General features: G+C 34.5%; 3 protein-coding genes across 3 annotated transcripts; 2 read left to right on the top strand and 1 right to left on the bottom strand.

The window, feature by feature from the left end:
• Window positions 1-325: 325 nt before the first annotated feature.
• On the top strand, window positions 326-2,640 carry LOC142505599 (large ribosomal subunit protein eL31). Its single transcript, XM_075618656.1, has 3 exons — window positions 326-438; window positions 566-675; window positions 2,168-2,640. The coding sequence occupies exons 2-3, from the start codon at window positions 593-595 to the stop codon at window positions 2,445-2,447; spliced, it is 363 nt and encodes a 120-aa protein (XP_075474771.1). The 5' UTR covers window positions 326-438; window positions 566-592; the 3' UTR covers window positions 2,448-2,640.
• Window positions 2,641-3,383: 743 nt separating this feature from the next.
• Window positions 3,384-6,585, bottom strand: LOC142505244 (asparagine--tRNA ligase, cytoplasmic 1). Its single transcript, XM_075618139.1, has 6 exons — window positions 6,028-6,585; window positions 4,791-5,399; window positions 4,250-4,503; window positions 4,037-4,166; window positions 3,888-3,946; window positions 3,384-3,760 (listed from the first exon to the last, which is right to left on the bottom strand). Exons 1-6 carry the CDS (start codon window positions 6,505-6,507, stop codon window positions 3,577-3,579), a joined length of 1,716 nt encoding a protein of 571 aa, XP_075474254.1. The 5' UTR covers window positions 6,508-6,585; the 3' UTR covers window positions 3,384-3,576.
• A 2,793-nt stretch (window positions 6,586-9,378) lies between these two features.
• On the top strand, window positions 9,379-10,843 carry LOC142505321 (small ribosomal subunit protein eS30z/eS30y/eS30x). Its single transcript, XM_075618261.1, has 3 exons — window positions 9,379-9,593; window positions 9,684-9,821; window positions 10,580-10,843. Exons 1-3 carry the CDS (start codon window positions 9,590-9,592, stop codon window positions 10,624-10,626), a joined length of 189 nt encoding a protein of 62 aa, XP_075474376.1. The 5' UTR covers window positions 9,379-9,589; the 3' UTR covers window positions 10,627-10,843.
• Window positions 10,844-16,673: the final 5,830 nt, after the last annotated feature.

The raw sequence follows: 16,673 nt of genomic DNA, 5'->3' as shown, positions 1-16,673 counted from the left end.
TTGAATGATTACATTGTAATTTTAATATAAAAATTAAAAAATAAATCGAAAAAAGAAAAGAGGAAAAAAAAACAAATTAATAATGGAACGTACAACTTGGACTTCAGAATACAAATGTTCTATTTACTAAGTTACAAGTGACCGCACTAAATTTTTAATATTTTATTAATATATATATATATAATTCTTAAAATAGATAAAAATACCAAAAAATAATTATTCTAAAAATCTCACGTTTAATAATATAATATAAATAATAATAACTTGATTTGAGGTCGTGGGCTGGTTCGTTCATATTTTATAATATCTCTATGACTGAAAAGACATTAATAGCTCTTATAAACAATACAATTACAGCTTATGCCACTAGGGCTTTAAGTTCCTCTCCCAATCATTCATATAGTTGAATTCCGCCCACCTCCGCGCAACCCTTTCCAGGTTTGCCTTCCAGCTTCTCTCGCACACGCTCGCACTGATTGATTAATATATGAATTTGATCTATTTCTATCTAGTTTGATCTCTAATTTGAAGTTTTGTGTTCTTCGTTGATTTGTTGCAAATGCAGGTGTAATAGTTGTAGGATTGAGAGAAAATGGTTGAGAAAACGAAGGGAAGGAAGGATGAAGTGGTGACGCGGGAGTATACCATTAACCTGCACAGGAGGCTACATGGCTGGTATGTTTCTTAGGGTTCATCGCTTCCTTGAGTTATTTTTTTAAGCTGTTGGGTTGTCTCGATTTGAGAGGGAATTTGATTTTGGTTAAGAAGTTCGGCAAGTGAGTTTCACTGATGGTTTTTTTTGGTTGATTTATCATTTTGGCTGGGAATTTGTTACTTTTTGTTGAAAATAATTGCACTGCTGGGTTGTGCGTCCCGAGTTTTCTTATGATTTTAGCTCATCTGGTTTGCTTTCCTGAATATATTTTTGATAATTCTCTGCGGCTTACTGGTGTTTTTAAATTGAGTGGATGCGTAGAATTGATGTGGTATTTTACCTAAGAGGGTGTGCAAATTATGAGTTATGTTTCTGGAAGACCAAAACATTAATCAAGGGGTCCGCAAACTGGATCACAGATAGACGAAAGTCAAAACTTATGCTTATGACACGAAACATGGGAGGCAAAACTTGTGCTTATAAAAAACTTATAGAAGTTAAATTATATAATTAGTTGAGTTAAATGACTATTGTTTGTCATAGTTGTCAAAAGCGCAAGGCGCATTAAAGCACTCACGTATCTTGGCACTTGCAAAGCGAAGTGCACGTTTTACTTGTTTTACGCAATAAATAAAATATTTTAAAAAATAAAAATATAATCAATTTATTTTAAAAAATATGAAACATGAAATATCAAATACTAAATAATCATTTTCATCTTCCAAGTATCAAATATTAAATCGTGAGGGCAAAAGGCAAAGATGTTAGGGTTTCTCCTGCTCTATTTTGTGCTCTTTGGAGTGCACTGAAGTGTGAGTTGTGCGCTGCGCTTTGTGCGCATTTGACAACGATGCTGTCTGCCTCCCCATGATACACCCTTGTGTATATTTTTTTGATATATAGGCTACAATGGCTCTCTGGAGATGCCTAATGTAAAAAAATGTGGAACTGTTTGAATTTCATTTGTTGTCAGGAAATGTGTCTGGGAGTAGTCTATGTAAGTACATAATACATATAATATGAAAATGCACTTCATAATGTGGTTGTGGTGTGCTTTTGCTTTGGGTGGTATTGGGGATCACTGATCAGCAATGTTTTTTTTAAAGTGTCTCAAGTTGTGTTCTCTATTTGCTCATACATGTAAGCCTGATAGTTGGCTTCATGCATCCGTTCTTGATCACATCCGTTCATGATTACCTTGGATACCATATATTTATCATTTATAATTTACATCACATCTCTTTCACCACTGATAGTTGGCTTCATGCATCCGTTTTCTTGATCACATCCGTTCATGGTTACTTTGGATACCATATATTTATCATTTATAATGTTCATCACATCTCTTTCACCACTGATAGTTGGCTTCATGCATCCGTTCTTGATTTGTAACATAGCAATCTTGTCTTTCTATGTTTTGATATTTACAGTTCCCTGCCTATAATTGATACTGGTTTTTTTATATTTTCTTTGTCAATTCGATACTATTCTTTCTCTGTGGATGTTAATTAGCACCTTTAAGAAGAAGGCTCCCAAGGCCATCAAAGAGATCAGAAAATTCGCGCAGAAAGCAATGGGTACCACAGATGTGAGAGTGGACGTGAAGCTTAACAAGCAAATTTGGAGTAGGGGTATTCGAAGTGTCCCAAGGAGGGTCAGAGTTCGAATTGCTCGCAAGAGAAATGATGATGAGGATGCCAAGGAAGAGCTGTACTCCCTCGTTACTGTTGCAGAAATCCCTGCTGAAGGATTGAAGGGCTTGGGTACCAAGGTTGTTGAAGAGGAAGAATAGAGTACCAATGGCAGTATCAATCTTTATGTGACAATTTTCATTATTTTAAGACTGTTTAGACAAGTATTAAATCGTGATTTTCCTTCATGGTGGCATCAATGATTAAACTAAGTTATGTGTTTTGTGCAATTGAGAATATTTATGAAGTAAAATATATGCTGTCATAGTATATTTTTATTATAATTTCCAAGAATCACCATACTCAAAGTGCAGACTTCTAGTTGAACATATATACGTTTCTTTTACTACAATTTTCCCATCGTTGTCTTATCTGCCATTTGATGGGATTACGATGAATTTTTGAAATTTATTTGCCAATTTAACAGGTATATTAGAGTTGCCAGTTACTCAGATTCTTTTTCCCCCTTTATAAGACGATCAAATTTGGTCCTCTGTTCAAACATCTAAGAGGAGTTTCATCTATCTCGTTGTCTATGATTTCAGTTACATTTTTTTTACCTATTTAATATTCTTCGATTAAATTAGACGTTCATGATTGTCAGTAACACAATTCAAGGGTAAATATTAAACACTACACCTGGGAAAAGCATGTTAATAACTACGTTGAATGGATACGAATGTCGTATCAAATACAATATGTATATGATGATACAATAAATTATAAAAATATAAACACACGATTACTAGAATACGATAATTATTAAATATAAATATTATATATATATAATATTTAAAATTGTAGATATATATATATATATATATATATACACACACATATTTATATAGATACATACATGTCCATAGAGTGATTTAAGAAATTTTTATTTGCCGAAACTTATCATCGTCATGTCCATAGCATATCCTAGCTTTTATCCGACTGATCAAACCTACAAAAGTCAATGACACATATTTTGTCGTATCCGACACGTCGGTATCCACATCCGTGTCCGATACTTCAGGAAAAAAAACAGGATATGAATAAGTATCAAAACAATTGGTAAACAAGAAGTTACTAAGATTCCAAACAAGCCTTCAAACAAATAGGTTTTTCATAACATTCAAAACAGATTCTTGTCATGGTTACTATGCTAAACTACTTTGTCGTATTTCTTAAAAAAACTGGATAAATATAAAAATTCGAAGGACTCGTGAGTGACCGTGTGTAAATTCAAAGATCAGCTCTCCCAGGGTATCTTGGGAATGGAATGACATCTCTAATGTTTTCCATACCAGTAGCAAAAAGAATCATTCTTTCAAAACCTAGGCCAAACCCACTGTGCTTCACTGTACCATAGCGCCGCAGATCAAGATACCATTCATATGGCTCTAATGGCAGATCCAATTCCAATATCCTAAGGCAAAGAAATCATTGATATCCATATAAGCGATCTAGCAGAATATAAAAATTTAACTTGAGATCTTGGCTCAACAAAGATGGAGCAATTAGAAAATCGAATACAGCAATAAAGCTCCTCATACCTATCTCGGAGAACTTCATAATTCTCTTCTCTTTGGCTTCCACCAACAAGTTCTCCCACCTGATGAACACAAGAATCCATTAAAGTAGTGCTTGTACAAATTGTGGTTCAGATTGCTAAATGAGGAAGATATCGTGAACAAGAGCCCACCTTGGGTACTAGCACATCCATTGCAGCAACAGTTTTATTGTCTTCATTGACCTTCATATAGAAAGCTTTAATAGCTTTGGGGTAGTTATAGACAATAACAGGTGCTTTGAATTTCTCTTCTGTTAAGTATCTGTGGGGGGTCAAACGGAGAGGAATTCAGCTACTTAAACTGCAAGCTGCGTGGAGAGAGAAGATACGATAACTGATAATTACCTTTCATGTTCAGATGCCAAATCAATACCCCATTCTACTTTATTCTCGAATTTCCTAACTTTAGCAGCTTCCTCAAGAATGGCAACTGCTTCTGTGTAAGTTATTCTATGGAACTTGGATTTCGCAACCATTTCAAGCCGTTGGATGGCAGTTTTGTCAATAAACTTGGTCATGAATTCCATATCATCATAGCAGTTGTCAAGCAACCACTGACAAAGAAATCTTACATATGCCTCTGCACAGTTCATATCGTCCTACAAAAGAATATCATCAGTGTAACTCCCATGCCAGTCCACATATTAAACCCTAAAAAAAAACAAAATCCAATTACAAGAGCACAAAGCTTCACAAATCTTCAAGTTTGAGGTACAGGCTTACAATACCGTGGCTAAATAATACACATCAAGATTTAGACTGTTTGTCCAGAAGAAGGCCTTCTTCAGGGCTGTTCCAATTTAAATGTCAAAGATATATTGCATCTTAAGATGAAGTATTTTTTACTCAAATGCAAGTTCAATAAAGAAGCTTACAGGTGGCATACCTCTATATTTGCAAATGCTATTTCAGGTTCCACCATCCAAAATTCAGCGAGATGTCTCGATGTGTGAGAGTTTTCTGCTCTGAATGTAGGCCCAAAAGTATACACGCTACTGAGGGCACATGCATATGTTTCAACCTGCAGTTGTCCAGATACAGTCAAGAATGCTTGCCGGGCAAAAAAATCCTCTGAATAATCAATTTTCCCATCCTTCTTTGGAAGGCCACCACTAACTCTACACCTCTCAGCAAGCTTTAACCTTTCATTCAGCTTTGAGAGATGCTCTTTTGACTTTGTCAGATCAGCGACTGCAGCATTAATTTTCTCCTTGCTTGCTTTAGCAGATTTTAGCTGGGTAATGACTTCTCCTTTCTCCTTGACATCAAGTTCAGCAGCTTTCACATCAGTTTCTGAAGGGGGAGGGTTCTCTTTCAGCTCTTTCTCTAATTTTTCTGCTTCACAGATTATTGTTGTAACTTGAAACATCTCCCCAGCACCCTCACAATCGCTGGTTGTAATGATAGGAGTATGAACATAAAGGAAACCATGATTCTGAAAGAATGTGTGGGTAGCATATGCCAGAGCATTGCGAATTCTGGCAACAGCGGAAATCTAGACAACCAGAAGAGTGTAACACTTCCAGTGAGAAAATATCAGGAGAGACAAGGGGCGAGTAGATCTTATTAAGGGATGTAATGGATGGTATAAATAAATAATTAATTAATGCAAGTAAAAAGAGGGATATAACAAGAAGTAAATTATAGATACACTATCCCTGCCTTTCCCATATTTTTTTAAAAATATAGTCTTTCGTTTTCTAATTCAAAAACAACAAGTCCATCACACAATAACAAAAACAAGGAGAAATGTAATCACAAAGACAGAAATTAATAGACCAGATGTACTAAACGAGCCACATGCACATAATCCAATTTCCAAAAAGATTGTTGATTTACAAATTCTTTGGCACTCACAACTACGGCCTATCAAACAAATGTATGCCCAGGTTTGATATTAGCTTTAATATAAAGCTTAGCCAGTTGATTATTAGTTAATATATCGGTTAATAATTGTTTGTTAGTCGGTTAATAGGTGTAGGAGTAAATAGCTGTGTATATATTCATGTACAGAACTCTTGCTTAACATTCTTTCAGTAAGAAAAGTAAGGAGATATTCTCCATCTCATTTTCCCTCGGTTCACGCTCAATATTTGATGAGTTTAAAAGGCGTAAGTTCTTACAGTGTTAGTCCTGGGGCGAAGGTGCATAACATCCCTGAGAAATTCGAGCGTCAATTTAGTCTTTGGCAACGGATACTTCCCCGCATCTACGGTACCCACATCGATAACCTTCTTCACCTTAAGCTCGATCTTCTGCTTCACACCTTCGGGCGGAAGATGGAGCTCGCCTTCCACGTGAATACAGGTTCCCGTGGAAACGACGTCGCTTAGCTTGTAAACGTCGGCTTCCACAATCACCTGCAAATTTCCAGGGCAAGACCCATCATTCACCTCCAAGAAGGCGAAGGCGCCCTTCCCCTGCTCCCGACCCGTTTTCACCCATCCCCCGATCCGGACACTCTGCCCCGCCAGTCCCGCACCCATATCGGGCCTACTCAAGATTGAACGGATCAACACACGTTGAGAGAATTCAGCCTCCCGCACGCCGTCATCTTTGATGGTGAGCTTATCCAAAGGCGGAGGCACAGACGCGTCTGACATTTTCCGTTTCCTCCTCGGCTTTGTCTGGCGGAGTACGAGGGAATCCAAACAAATTCCTTTTAGTACAATAAACCCTAATTGGATCCATTTTATATGGCGAGTCGGGTACGGGTCGTTTGATTCATCATTTACAAGGAATCTTGGCCTGAACATTTCCTTCTTATTATTAGTATAATACATGCTAGGCACGTTAGATTCAATAGATTACATGAACAAATTGAAATTAGACTTTTGGATATAACGTGAAAGTATTATCTTGCATAAACATCTCATCAGTCGTCGACCTTTATTGCTTCAAATCAAATTGACGAATAATATTTTCTTTAAAATATATATTTGATGGAGAATCTCGTTACCAATTGGTCCATATCCTCCCTATTTTTAAAATACACAAATATTTTGTGAGACGGTCTCATGAGTCAATTTTATGATATGATCTCACAAGTCAATTTTATGAGACAGATCATATGCTGATGGATAAAGCGAGGATAGATGTTGCTCGGTAATTAGTTTTTGGCTCCAATAATACTCTTTATAGTTTTTTGAGGTGGTTTTGAATTTTTCCTGGGAAAATGAGATGTCTTGTTCTTTTATAATAATATAATATATTGCGGTTGATGAAAATTTTGCACAGTTGCAGCACAAATTCTCTTGATTGAGAAAAGTAAACTATGACAATTTGTGTCTAACAAGATCAATGTCGTGCTTTGAATAAGAAAATTCCAAAATTTCCGGTCATTTTGTGTATGATCCCTTATGTCAGTTTTTTGCAACAATGAGATTGGTGTTGTTTTCTCACACCAACCTCTTTTGCGAAGGGCTCTAGCGGCCAGTGTTGCTTCACCTGAAAATTCCAGTGCCTCCCCGTAATCGGATTCAAACACTTGGTGGCATATATCATTATATATGTCTTTCTGCTCAGCGAAAGAATTCACCTGAAACCGTTAACTTGCAGGCCAGTGCTACTACTATGCGACTTTAAAACTCACTTCCCCGAGCCAGAATTTAGATAGTCTCGCCGTTAATTCCCGATCAAGGATCTGTAACTTTTTGAACATCTTTTGCTTGTTAAGAATGAAGAAACAAACACAAAGCTTGCACGGAGAAGGAAAATGGCTGCGATAAGACTCACACTAAAAAATATAAATAGAACCCGTCATACCAAATCTGATAATCATCGATCAAATTGGTCAGAACTAGTGTCATGAACGGTGAACCGTTAAAAATCAGTATGACACACCTTCTAAATTTTATTAATGTTTTTTTGTTTGGAATTTAATTTATTTTCTTATAATTATTTAAAAAATTTATATATATGATTATTTGAATTTTAAAAATTATTTAAAAAAATATTAGTAGTATTAGAGCTTATTTTGATTTATTTTTTGTCTAAAAAATATAGATATAATTATATTTATTTACATGTATATTTTTAGATTTTAAACTTTGATAAGTATAAAATTTGAATTTAAAAAATATATTATTATTTTATATGTTATAATTGTTTTTCGGTCTGACTGATTGAATTACATTTTAAAATAGGTCGGTTCGATCACATGTTCGATTATAAAAACATTGAATACAATTATATTCATAGCGTATATTTTATTAAAAGAGGATTCAACACACTTTCAAAAAATTTATAAAATATACATCGATGTGTTTCTAAAAGTTTGTAACATCCTTAGACAAAAACCATCTTCACAAAATACAAGATATATTTGTATCAAATAAATGTTTGTCATGTGTTTACTCATTGTTGTTCAAAATACTAGACTATTTGATTTTTTAAACATTTTACGATCACAATATAATACTAGCCAAAACATCAACAAGATGTTGAAAGATTAAATAACATTGTAACAAATATGATGGTCAAACGTGAATCCACAATACAAAAAAAAAAAAAAAACAAAACAAAGAAGAGTACATGATTTTTCATTAATTTAAAGAAAATAATGGAAATTTATATTATTTTTATTACAATTATTGTTTTTCTCGTTGTGTTGTTGTATGATTGCCTTAGAACTATTGATGAGACTCATATGTCAGCAATAGTTCATCGGCATGATATTAATAACTACCGTGATCGTCATAGAATAATTTTTTAAACAAATTTAACAGTTTGTAACTTCGATTTAAAATTCGTATATGTTCTCAGCGGGTGAGAAGGATCTGTCCTGATTCAAATGTTTTGATGAATGTTTATCAAGAAATAATGAGTTTAAAGTATCACAAGATATATGTGTACACATACATATATATTGGTTCTACATGTTATTTATTTATTGTAATTTCCAAGATAATTGTTATTATTATTAGTCATTTGATTCCAAAAATATGGTTAGATGGTTATTTTTTTAGTGGATGTTGGTATTCGAATCGGCATCAATTATTGATTCTATTTCGAGGTGTGTGTTATCATCTCGATGAGAAGAATACACTGACCAAGATCATTAACCTAGAAAGGCAAAAGAATTGTTCGATCTATGTCATGCTTTCGTGAGGAACATCACGGAGAAGGTATTTGGTATATTTAAATCGTGGTTCAAAATATTTAAAATACCTCCTCAATTTCCATATAGAACACAAGCCGAGCTTATACCGACTTGTGCTTGATTACACAGTTTTTTTCGCGTTGAATGTTAAAGTAAATTTTCAGTTAAACCAGATAATGAAGTTTCATCGTTCTCGGAACAATTTTACGAAGATGTCAAGAACAATTTTACGAAGATGTCAAGAACAATGAGCAAATATCAATGTATGGAGAAATTATAGCAACTCGAATGTGATGTTGATCATATTATGAAAATCAGATATTAGATTATTTTGTTTCCCATAAAAGATAGATTAATTAGATTTCCTGGTCTGGCCCGTTCTTTCAAAGGTTCTGGCCCACTGGGCTATGATTGCAATTATTTCAAAAGTTCATTTTGCTGGCCCACGTTTAAACACCCCAGTGTCCAACCCATTTAAAATCCTGACACACTCAAAACCCTAACCCTAGCATCTTCCGTTTAAGCACCATTTTCGGCGTCGGAAAGAATCCCAGAGGCATCTCGCCGTTTCAGAGAATATCAACATGGGTATGTTCTCGATCAACTGTTGTACCTTTCGATTATCTATTTTTCTAGATAATTTTCGATTGATTGTTGTTTATTTGTGAAAAATTGCAGGTAAGGTACACGGATCACTGGCGCGTGCGGGAAAGGTGAGAGGACAGACGCCGAAGGTGGCGAAGCAGGACAAGAAGAAGAAGCCCCGTGGCCGTGCTCACAAGCGCATGCAATACAACCGCCGCTTCGTCACTGCCGGTAACCTAATTTTTCCTCTTTTTTTTGAATTTTTCTTTGCGATTTGTTTCTGTACGACCTAGTTTAGCTTGCTGGAAAAACCAATCAAAACAAAAATTACCTTCTTTTTTCTTTGATTCCATGTTCTTTAGTTTTGCTTGCTAGAAAATATTTTCTTGAGGCTGTTTATGCTTAGGGTAAGCCTGTGTATTTTACACTACACTATCAGTGATGATTAATTATAGTTTTCTTACTTCTAATCCAATAATCAATTTTAATCCTCTCGATATCAATATTTTAAGTTTTCTGGAATCCCAAGTTGGGATTTTTCGGCCCAGATAATGAAAATTGTTTACCAGAATATGATTTTAGTATACAAAAATTGACAGTTGCAACAATTTTATATTAAAGTTTGAAGCTAGAATTACAATTAAGTAATATAACATGTTCAGTTTCCACCTTTTGTAGGCAAAATTTGTCTGCTCGATATTTTTCAGTAATCAGTCTTTGTTATTTGTGGGAAATGTTTTTCAGTAATCAATCTTTGTTATTTGTGGGAAATGTTCTTGATTAGGGGAAAGATGAAATATGTTCTTTTCGCAAAAAATGATTGATTACTAGAGAAGACTATGACCAATTTCATGCCTTAGGATGACTAGATAATAGAAGGAAATGGCATCTTCTTTCAGTTATAGATTGTTTTTTATGGATAAAATAGGATGCTTTATCGATGGTATCATGACAAAAAGTGAGTTTGTTTTTCTTTTAACTGTTTGCAGTTGTTGGCTTTGGAAAGAAGAGAGGTCCAAACTCATCAGAGAAGTAAAATAGAGGCCATGGTTGTGTAGTTGCTGTGGTTGAACAAGATTTTGAACTGAATTAATTGTTTTTTTCTCATGCCATAATGTTAAGCTCTGGGATTCCAATTGGTGTGTCATTTCTACTTACTTCGTACTTTGTTTAAATACACTATTATTCTCATGCCATATAGATGTTGTGAACCTCTTCTTGCTGAAATTTGCTAGTGTCCATTTGCGTTTGCAGTGCGTTTGTGCCATGGTATTTCATTCATTTGCACATATCATGTTGTCAATTTCGAACACTGAACGAACCTAGTGATATAACAGTTTGATTAATCGATCTTCGACATACTACAAGCACAAAATCAACTGGAATGGGATAAGTGCTTGTGCATAAGATCGGATGGTTCATTCAGCTAATAATGGTTAATCCACGCAGTCCCACCCTGTGAAAACTGTCGAACCCTCTGAAAACGTTTCGAGCATTTGATAAACCAATTGGCATTGGGGTGACCCAAAAATGTAGCGACCCCCGACTCTAAAATGGCTGTGTTACCTCGGCATTTTTGGATATGCCGTATGGTGAGAACTTCGCCTAGCCCTGGATGATTGAAATCTTGACAAACTCTTCCCATCATAGAATGTTGTTCACAACTGCAAATCCAAGGGGGATAGAACATGTTTATTTGGGGTGAGTCCATCGAGTCAACCCAGCTTGTCTCGTCCCGTCCCGTCTCGTTTCACAATTTAAGTGGGTTAGGAAATTTTTCCAACCTATTTAAAGGCGGTACAGCCCGAGGCGGGTTTGGTTGGCCCTCAGGCCTAAAAAAGAAAATAATTTTTTTATATATTATGGATTTATGTTGATATATTTATTTATTTTAATGAAAGTAGTGAATTGTTTTATATTAGTTATTTTGTATAAAATGTAGACTTGTGAAATCAATGGTTAGAAATTTTATTGATATTTTTTTTAAAATATTTATTAGTAATATGAAATGAAAATTTTAGTTAATTATAATGATTTTTTATTTATTTGTTTTTTGTGGGTCGATCCACGGACCGTCCCGTTTGACCCGCAACTCACTTTGGATTGGGTTGGAAGCGCCCTTTCTTTCAAACAAAGAGAGGTTTTTGGTGGGTCAGTTCGTCCTACCATGAGTTGATCTGTTTAACAACCGGCTGTATCAATATTTAAAATTCATCTCGAGTTTATTTTTAGTGTCCTGAGTATGAATGTCTTGTTGTGATTCTGGAAAATATTAATTAGCAAGTTAGTAAGTATCATTTGTGGATGCTTGCCAATTGAATAAAATCAAGATAATTTCTTCGTTGGTTTTGTGGAGTTGTAACCAAACTCAAAATTTGCGAAAAGTGGTTTGGCTTGATGGCATGGTCTCTCACAATTTTAGAGAAGTTTTGGGTTTAAATCCGAACTCTGATGTTTCCAAAAGAAGAAAAATATATTCTTTTCGGATGAACTCGAATTTCAATTAACAAATTTAGACTGATTTTGTTAAATTAGTTTCATAAACTAGTTTTAAATTTTTGTATTATTAATTAATTTTATAAAAATCACACGAACTTTAAAAACTTAATAGGAAAAAAAAAAACTATCCATTCCTTCCATTCCTTTGATTTATTTCGGGATATACGACTGAGTTTGTTCAATTTTTTTGGGTCAAATCAATAATTTAATTTTATTAATTATAACTTAGTACGTTTGGTTGTTGAAAGTTCGGATAAAAGATAAAGAGAAAAACTTGTGAGAGACGGTCTCACAGGTCGTATTTTGTGAGACGGATCTCTTATTTGGGTCATCCATGAAAAAGTATTACTTTTTATGCTAAGAGTATTACTTTTTATTGTGAATATCGGTAGGGTTGACCCGTCTCACAGATAAAGATTCGTGAGACCGTCTCACAAGAAACCTACAAATCAATAATTATGAACATAATATAACATTTCTTACTAAACTTGTTTACAAGTAAAATCTCATATACAAGAAAATATATACTTACATTTAATACCAAATCAATATTATTCATAAATATTGTTAATTTTAGATCACACGCTTTCAAGAGCATTAATTAACAAATATATTTTTGTGACTGAAATTAAATTAATATTCTTTAAGAATATTATTGAATCTTATATCTAATATCAATTTTTTTAATAAATATTAACAGTTTTCTATCTTAGATTGATATTTTTCATGAATGCATGCAAATCTCATATAGTAGATCAATATTCATCACAATATTAACATATCTTAAATGAATGTTCTTCGAGAATATCTGATATCAATATTCTTTGGGATTGTTGATGTATCTTAAATTTTAAATCAAATTTTTTTAAAAAAAATATTGACAGGTATTCAGTTTTAGATTTATATTCTTCATGAATATATGCAAATTTTAGATCATGAATCAAAATTCATCATGAATATTGGCAGATCTTAGATCATAAATCATAGGCCTACTATTCTTCAAGAACATAGACAAATATTTAGATTGCAAAAACTTGTGTGAGACGGTCTCACGAATCGTATTTTCTGAATGAATATCTTATTTGGGTCATTCATGAAAAATTATTACTTTTTATTTTAAGAGTATTACTTTTTATTTGAATATCGGTAAGGTTGATCCGTCTCACAGATAAAGAATCGTGAGACTGTGTCACAAGATACCTATTCTATTTAGATCTTAAACAAAAGATCCGGCTAGACTATCGATTTAACTTAATATTTTTCAAGAATATTGGTAGATATTAGATCTTGCTAAATATCAATATACAATATGGTCAATTCACTTCAAGAACATCAACATAAAATTACAAGAGAATGATATTTTATGAGCATCGATATTAATATTATCAATTATACTGCTTTTGAAGCATAAATGAATATATCATCATAAATATAATATTTATTGATCATAATATACGCTCATCAAAAGTACAAAATAAAAATACTAAATAAATATTTTTCCAGAATATTTAAAATCGATATTTTTAAAAAATATTCAAGATCTAATTTTTCCATAAATATTGATATATATATTTCAATCTAGATTCAAAATTTTCAAGAATATTATATTAGATATATAATATTTTTCAGAAATACAAATAGATCTCCATATTTTAAATAACAGATCTAATATTTTCTTGGATATAGATAGATCTAGATAGATTACCAATTGTTAGATCAGTGTATGTGGGGACCCGAACTTAATTCCATTCTTAATCACTTTCTGGGAATAATTAATCAATTAAAATAAACAGGGTCTAAAAATTTTTTAAAATACGAGAGTACGCAGCATATGAAATAAGTCTTATCTCATTTACAAGATCACTATTCAGATCTAAGTACAAGTCCTGTACAACCATAAATCATAATAACTACTGTTTCTTCACTACATCTCAGGTGATATAACAGATATACTCCTAAGTCCGGATCTCCACGCTAACTGTCTTCTCTCATCCTCTTCTTGACCCTGATCCAGCCCCACCTGTTGTCATGCACACATACAAAACAAGACAACAGCCGGATAACTCCGATGAGAATAAATCTCAGTATAAACAATGTAAACATGCAATTATATAAAAACATATATAAACGCATAAATAAGATATCATTAACATGTAGCAACTCAACAAACATGAATGATATAAACACTGTAAATCAACATGTCGTATCAGACTCAACTCAACCGACGCGTCGTCTCAGACTCGACTCAACTGACGCGTCGTCTCAGACTCGACTCAATTCTAATCTAGGGATCCCGGTGTCTGAATAATGATAAATATACCGAATCTCAGTCGATAGGAATGAATCAATCCCTAAACGGCATCGATATAATTCACATATCCAGTGTCTGGGTGAATCGGCCGCAGAATTGACGAATCAGTCGGAGATAGGCGAATCAGCCAATGACTAGACGAATCAGCCATTAACTAGGCGAATCAGCCATTAACTAGGCGAATCAGCCAGTAACTAGGCGAATCAGCCGATAACCAGACGAATCAGCCGGTAACTAGGCGAATCAGCCCATGACTAAACGAATCAGTAGTCAATACATGCAGTGGCTATAAATCAATAGACTACAAACATCAATCTCATCAATTACAAATATCAATGCAATAAACTAAGTATGTGATTTAGGGAAACTCGAGTCAAACCTCACTCGAGTTGTGCAATACCAACTCCACATTAATTTATACCTTTCTTTCTGATACTCTGACTCTGTCGAAGTCTTGAACTCAAAGTCTGTCAATACTCAATCTGACAATAACAATATTGAGGGTACGACATCAACACACCACTCAATCAATACTAGATATAATCAGAATTCAATCAAATTCTGTTTCAACAATATAATGTCATAATTTCAATATATCCAGCACTACCATATCAGTCAGATATCAATTCCAACACCTCATAATCGATAACAATTCAATTCTGATATCAAATCGACTCCAAAACTACTCCGAAAATCATAACAATTTCATATGGTATTTATTCTCCAGTCCGGTTTCGATTATACGATGTCTAACATGACAAGAACATCATATATGAATCATATCAGATTTTGACAATACCATAATTTCAAATCATATCAAAACGTTGCAAAACTTACGTCCAGTTGTAGCCTACGTCGATAGGAACACAGTACCGAAGTCGGATTCAAAATCAGACGGACGGATCGAAATATAAAGGCGTAAGAATTTTTGGAGGCTTCTCGATTTCTCTCCTCCTTTTCTACTGAATTCTGAAGGTTTGTATACATATATATATTCACACGTTGCATGTCCAAGCAACGTGTTAGCTTTTCCTCAATTCTGGTTGGCGCTCGGGCGGTTATAAATTCCCGCCCAGGCGCTTGCTCGGCGCTCGGGCGATTAATCTTTACCGCTCGGGCGCGGAAGTTTCTGTCGAGATACTCGGCTGAACATCTCCTGGCGCTCGGGCGGTAATATTCTACCGCTCGGGCGCCAAACATTCTGTCCAAATTCATGGTGCATTGGCGCTCGGGCGGTTCTTTTCTACCGCTCGGGCGCGAGATGTTCGGTCCAACATCTTGGCTTATATGTAACGATGCCCTGCTTCTTCATTTGATTTCCTATAACCTCAATTCTGTCAATTAATCAACGTCTGATTACATCAATTAAATCTCAGGCATTACAGTATACTTCAGAGATATTGATATATCCTAGATCTTTGATCTTAGATCAATATTTTTTCAAAAATACGACAAATTTTTTTTTTATGGAACTTGTAATTGTATTAAGAATAATCATCCATTACAAGCCTGACTAGCCAGGAAAGAAAGTCACGATTCATCCAGACAAACGATGGACGGATGGAAAAAACAAAAGAAGCAATTTTATGGGCTACCATATTAGCCGAACTACTAATATGTGCAATATCTGAAATTACTGGTTTTCTTATATGCTTTCCAACTCCAGTAGCACGTACACCAACATAGCCAAGATCATATTGAGAAGTTGTGACTGCTTGCACTGCTAATAAGGAATCTGATTCAATCAGTACATTAAGAAAGTTCTTCTCATAGAGTAGCATTACACTTTCAATGATAGCTAGGAGTTCTCCATGGACTACTGAAAGTGGCCGTGTAATCTATTTGTCGAAAGCCATGGGAAGGCGACCTTGGTTATCCCTCAGTACGCCCCCAATGCTGAACCTGTTCAAATCATGGTTGACGCATGCATCGATATTCATTTTTAATGATCATATAGCCGGAGATAACCAATGATGCACATGGACCCTATGCCTCCCAACGTTGTTAGCAAGGATAGATGTGTTCGCGTGGTGGAAGTCCTGAAGTAGAACCGAACTCCAAGCAACATTAATATGACAAGTTTTTGATTTTGTAACAGTAATATTAACAATTATATTATCAAACTAAAAATCATATTGAGTTACATGAGCATGAACTTAAAATTAAAAGTGGTGCAATACTAGTCATCATCCAACGGCTGAGGTTAGTTGGCATCCCCGAGCCCGGCTCGGCCGCTTTCTGGGTGGAATCGCAGCCCATGTTTGATTCAAATG

The sequence above is a fragment of the Primulina tabacum genome, chromosome 10, assembly GCF_025594145.1.
Source record: "Primulina tabacum isolate GXHZ01 chromosome 10, ASM2559414v2, whole genome shotgun sequence".
NCBI classification, from domain to species: Eukaryota; Viridiplantae; Streptophyta; class Magnoliopsida; order Lamiales; family Gesneriaceae; genus Primulina; species Primulina tabacum.
The sequence above is the reverse complement of the archived record's forward strand: the minus strand, read 5'-3'. Positions and strand labels throughout refer to the sequence as shown.

What these genes read in the sequence shown, in the direction of transcription:
- LOC142505321 (XM_075618261.1), top strand. An exon ending in CCGCCGCTTCGTCACTGCCG is followed by an intron (nt 9,822 to 10,579) that starts GTAACCTAATTT and finishes AACTGTTTGCAG; the next exon opens with TTGTTGGCTTTGGAAAGAAG.
- LOC142505244 (XM_075618139.1), bottom strand. Translation starts at nt 6,507, where the DNA reads ATGTCAGACGCGTCTGTGCCTCCGCCTTTGGATAAGCTCACCATCAAA. An exon ending in TGGATGTGCTAGTACCCAAG is followed by an intron (nt 3,947 to 4,036) that starts GTGGGCTCTTGT and finishes TGTGTTCATCAG; the next exon opens with GTGGGAGAACTTGTTGGTGG. An exon ending in TATGAAGTTCTCCGAGATAG is followed by an intron (nt 3,761 to 3,887) that starts GTATGAGGAGCT and finishes TCTTTGCCTTAG; the next exon opens with GATATTGGAATTGGATCTGC.
- LOC142505599 (XM_075618656.1), top strand. Translation starts at nt 593, where the DNA reads ATGGTTGAGAAAACGAAGGGAAGGAAGGATGAAGTGGTGACGCGGGAG. An exon ending in CACAGGAGGCTACATGGCTG is followed by an intron (nt 676 to 2,167) that starts GTATGTTTCTTA and finishes GATGTTAATTAG; the next exon opens with CACCTTTAAGAAGAAGGCTC.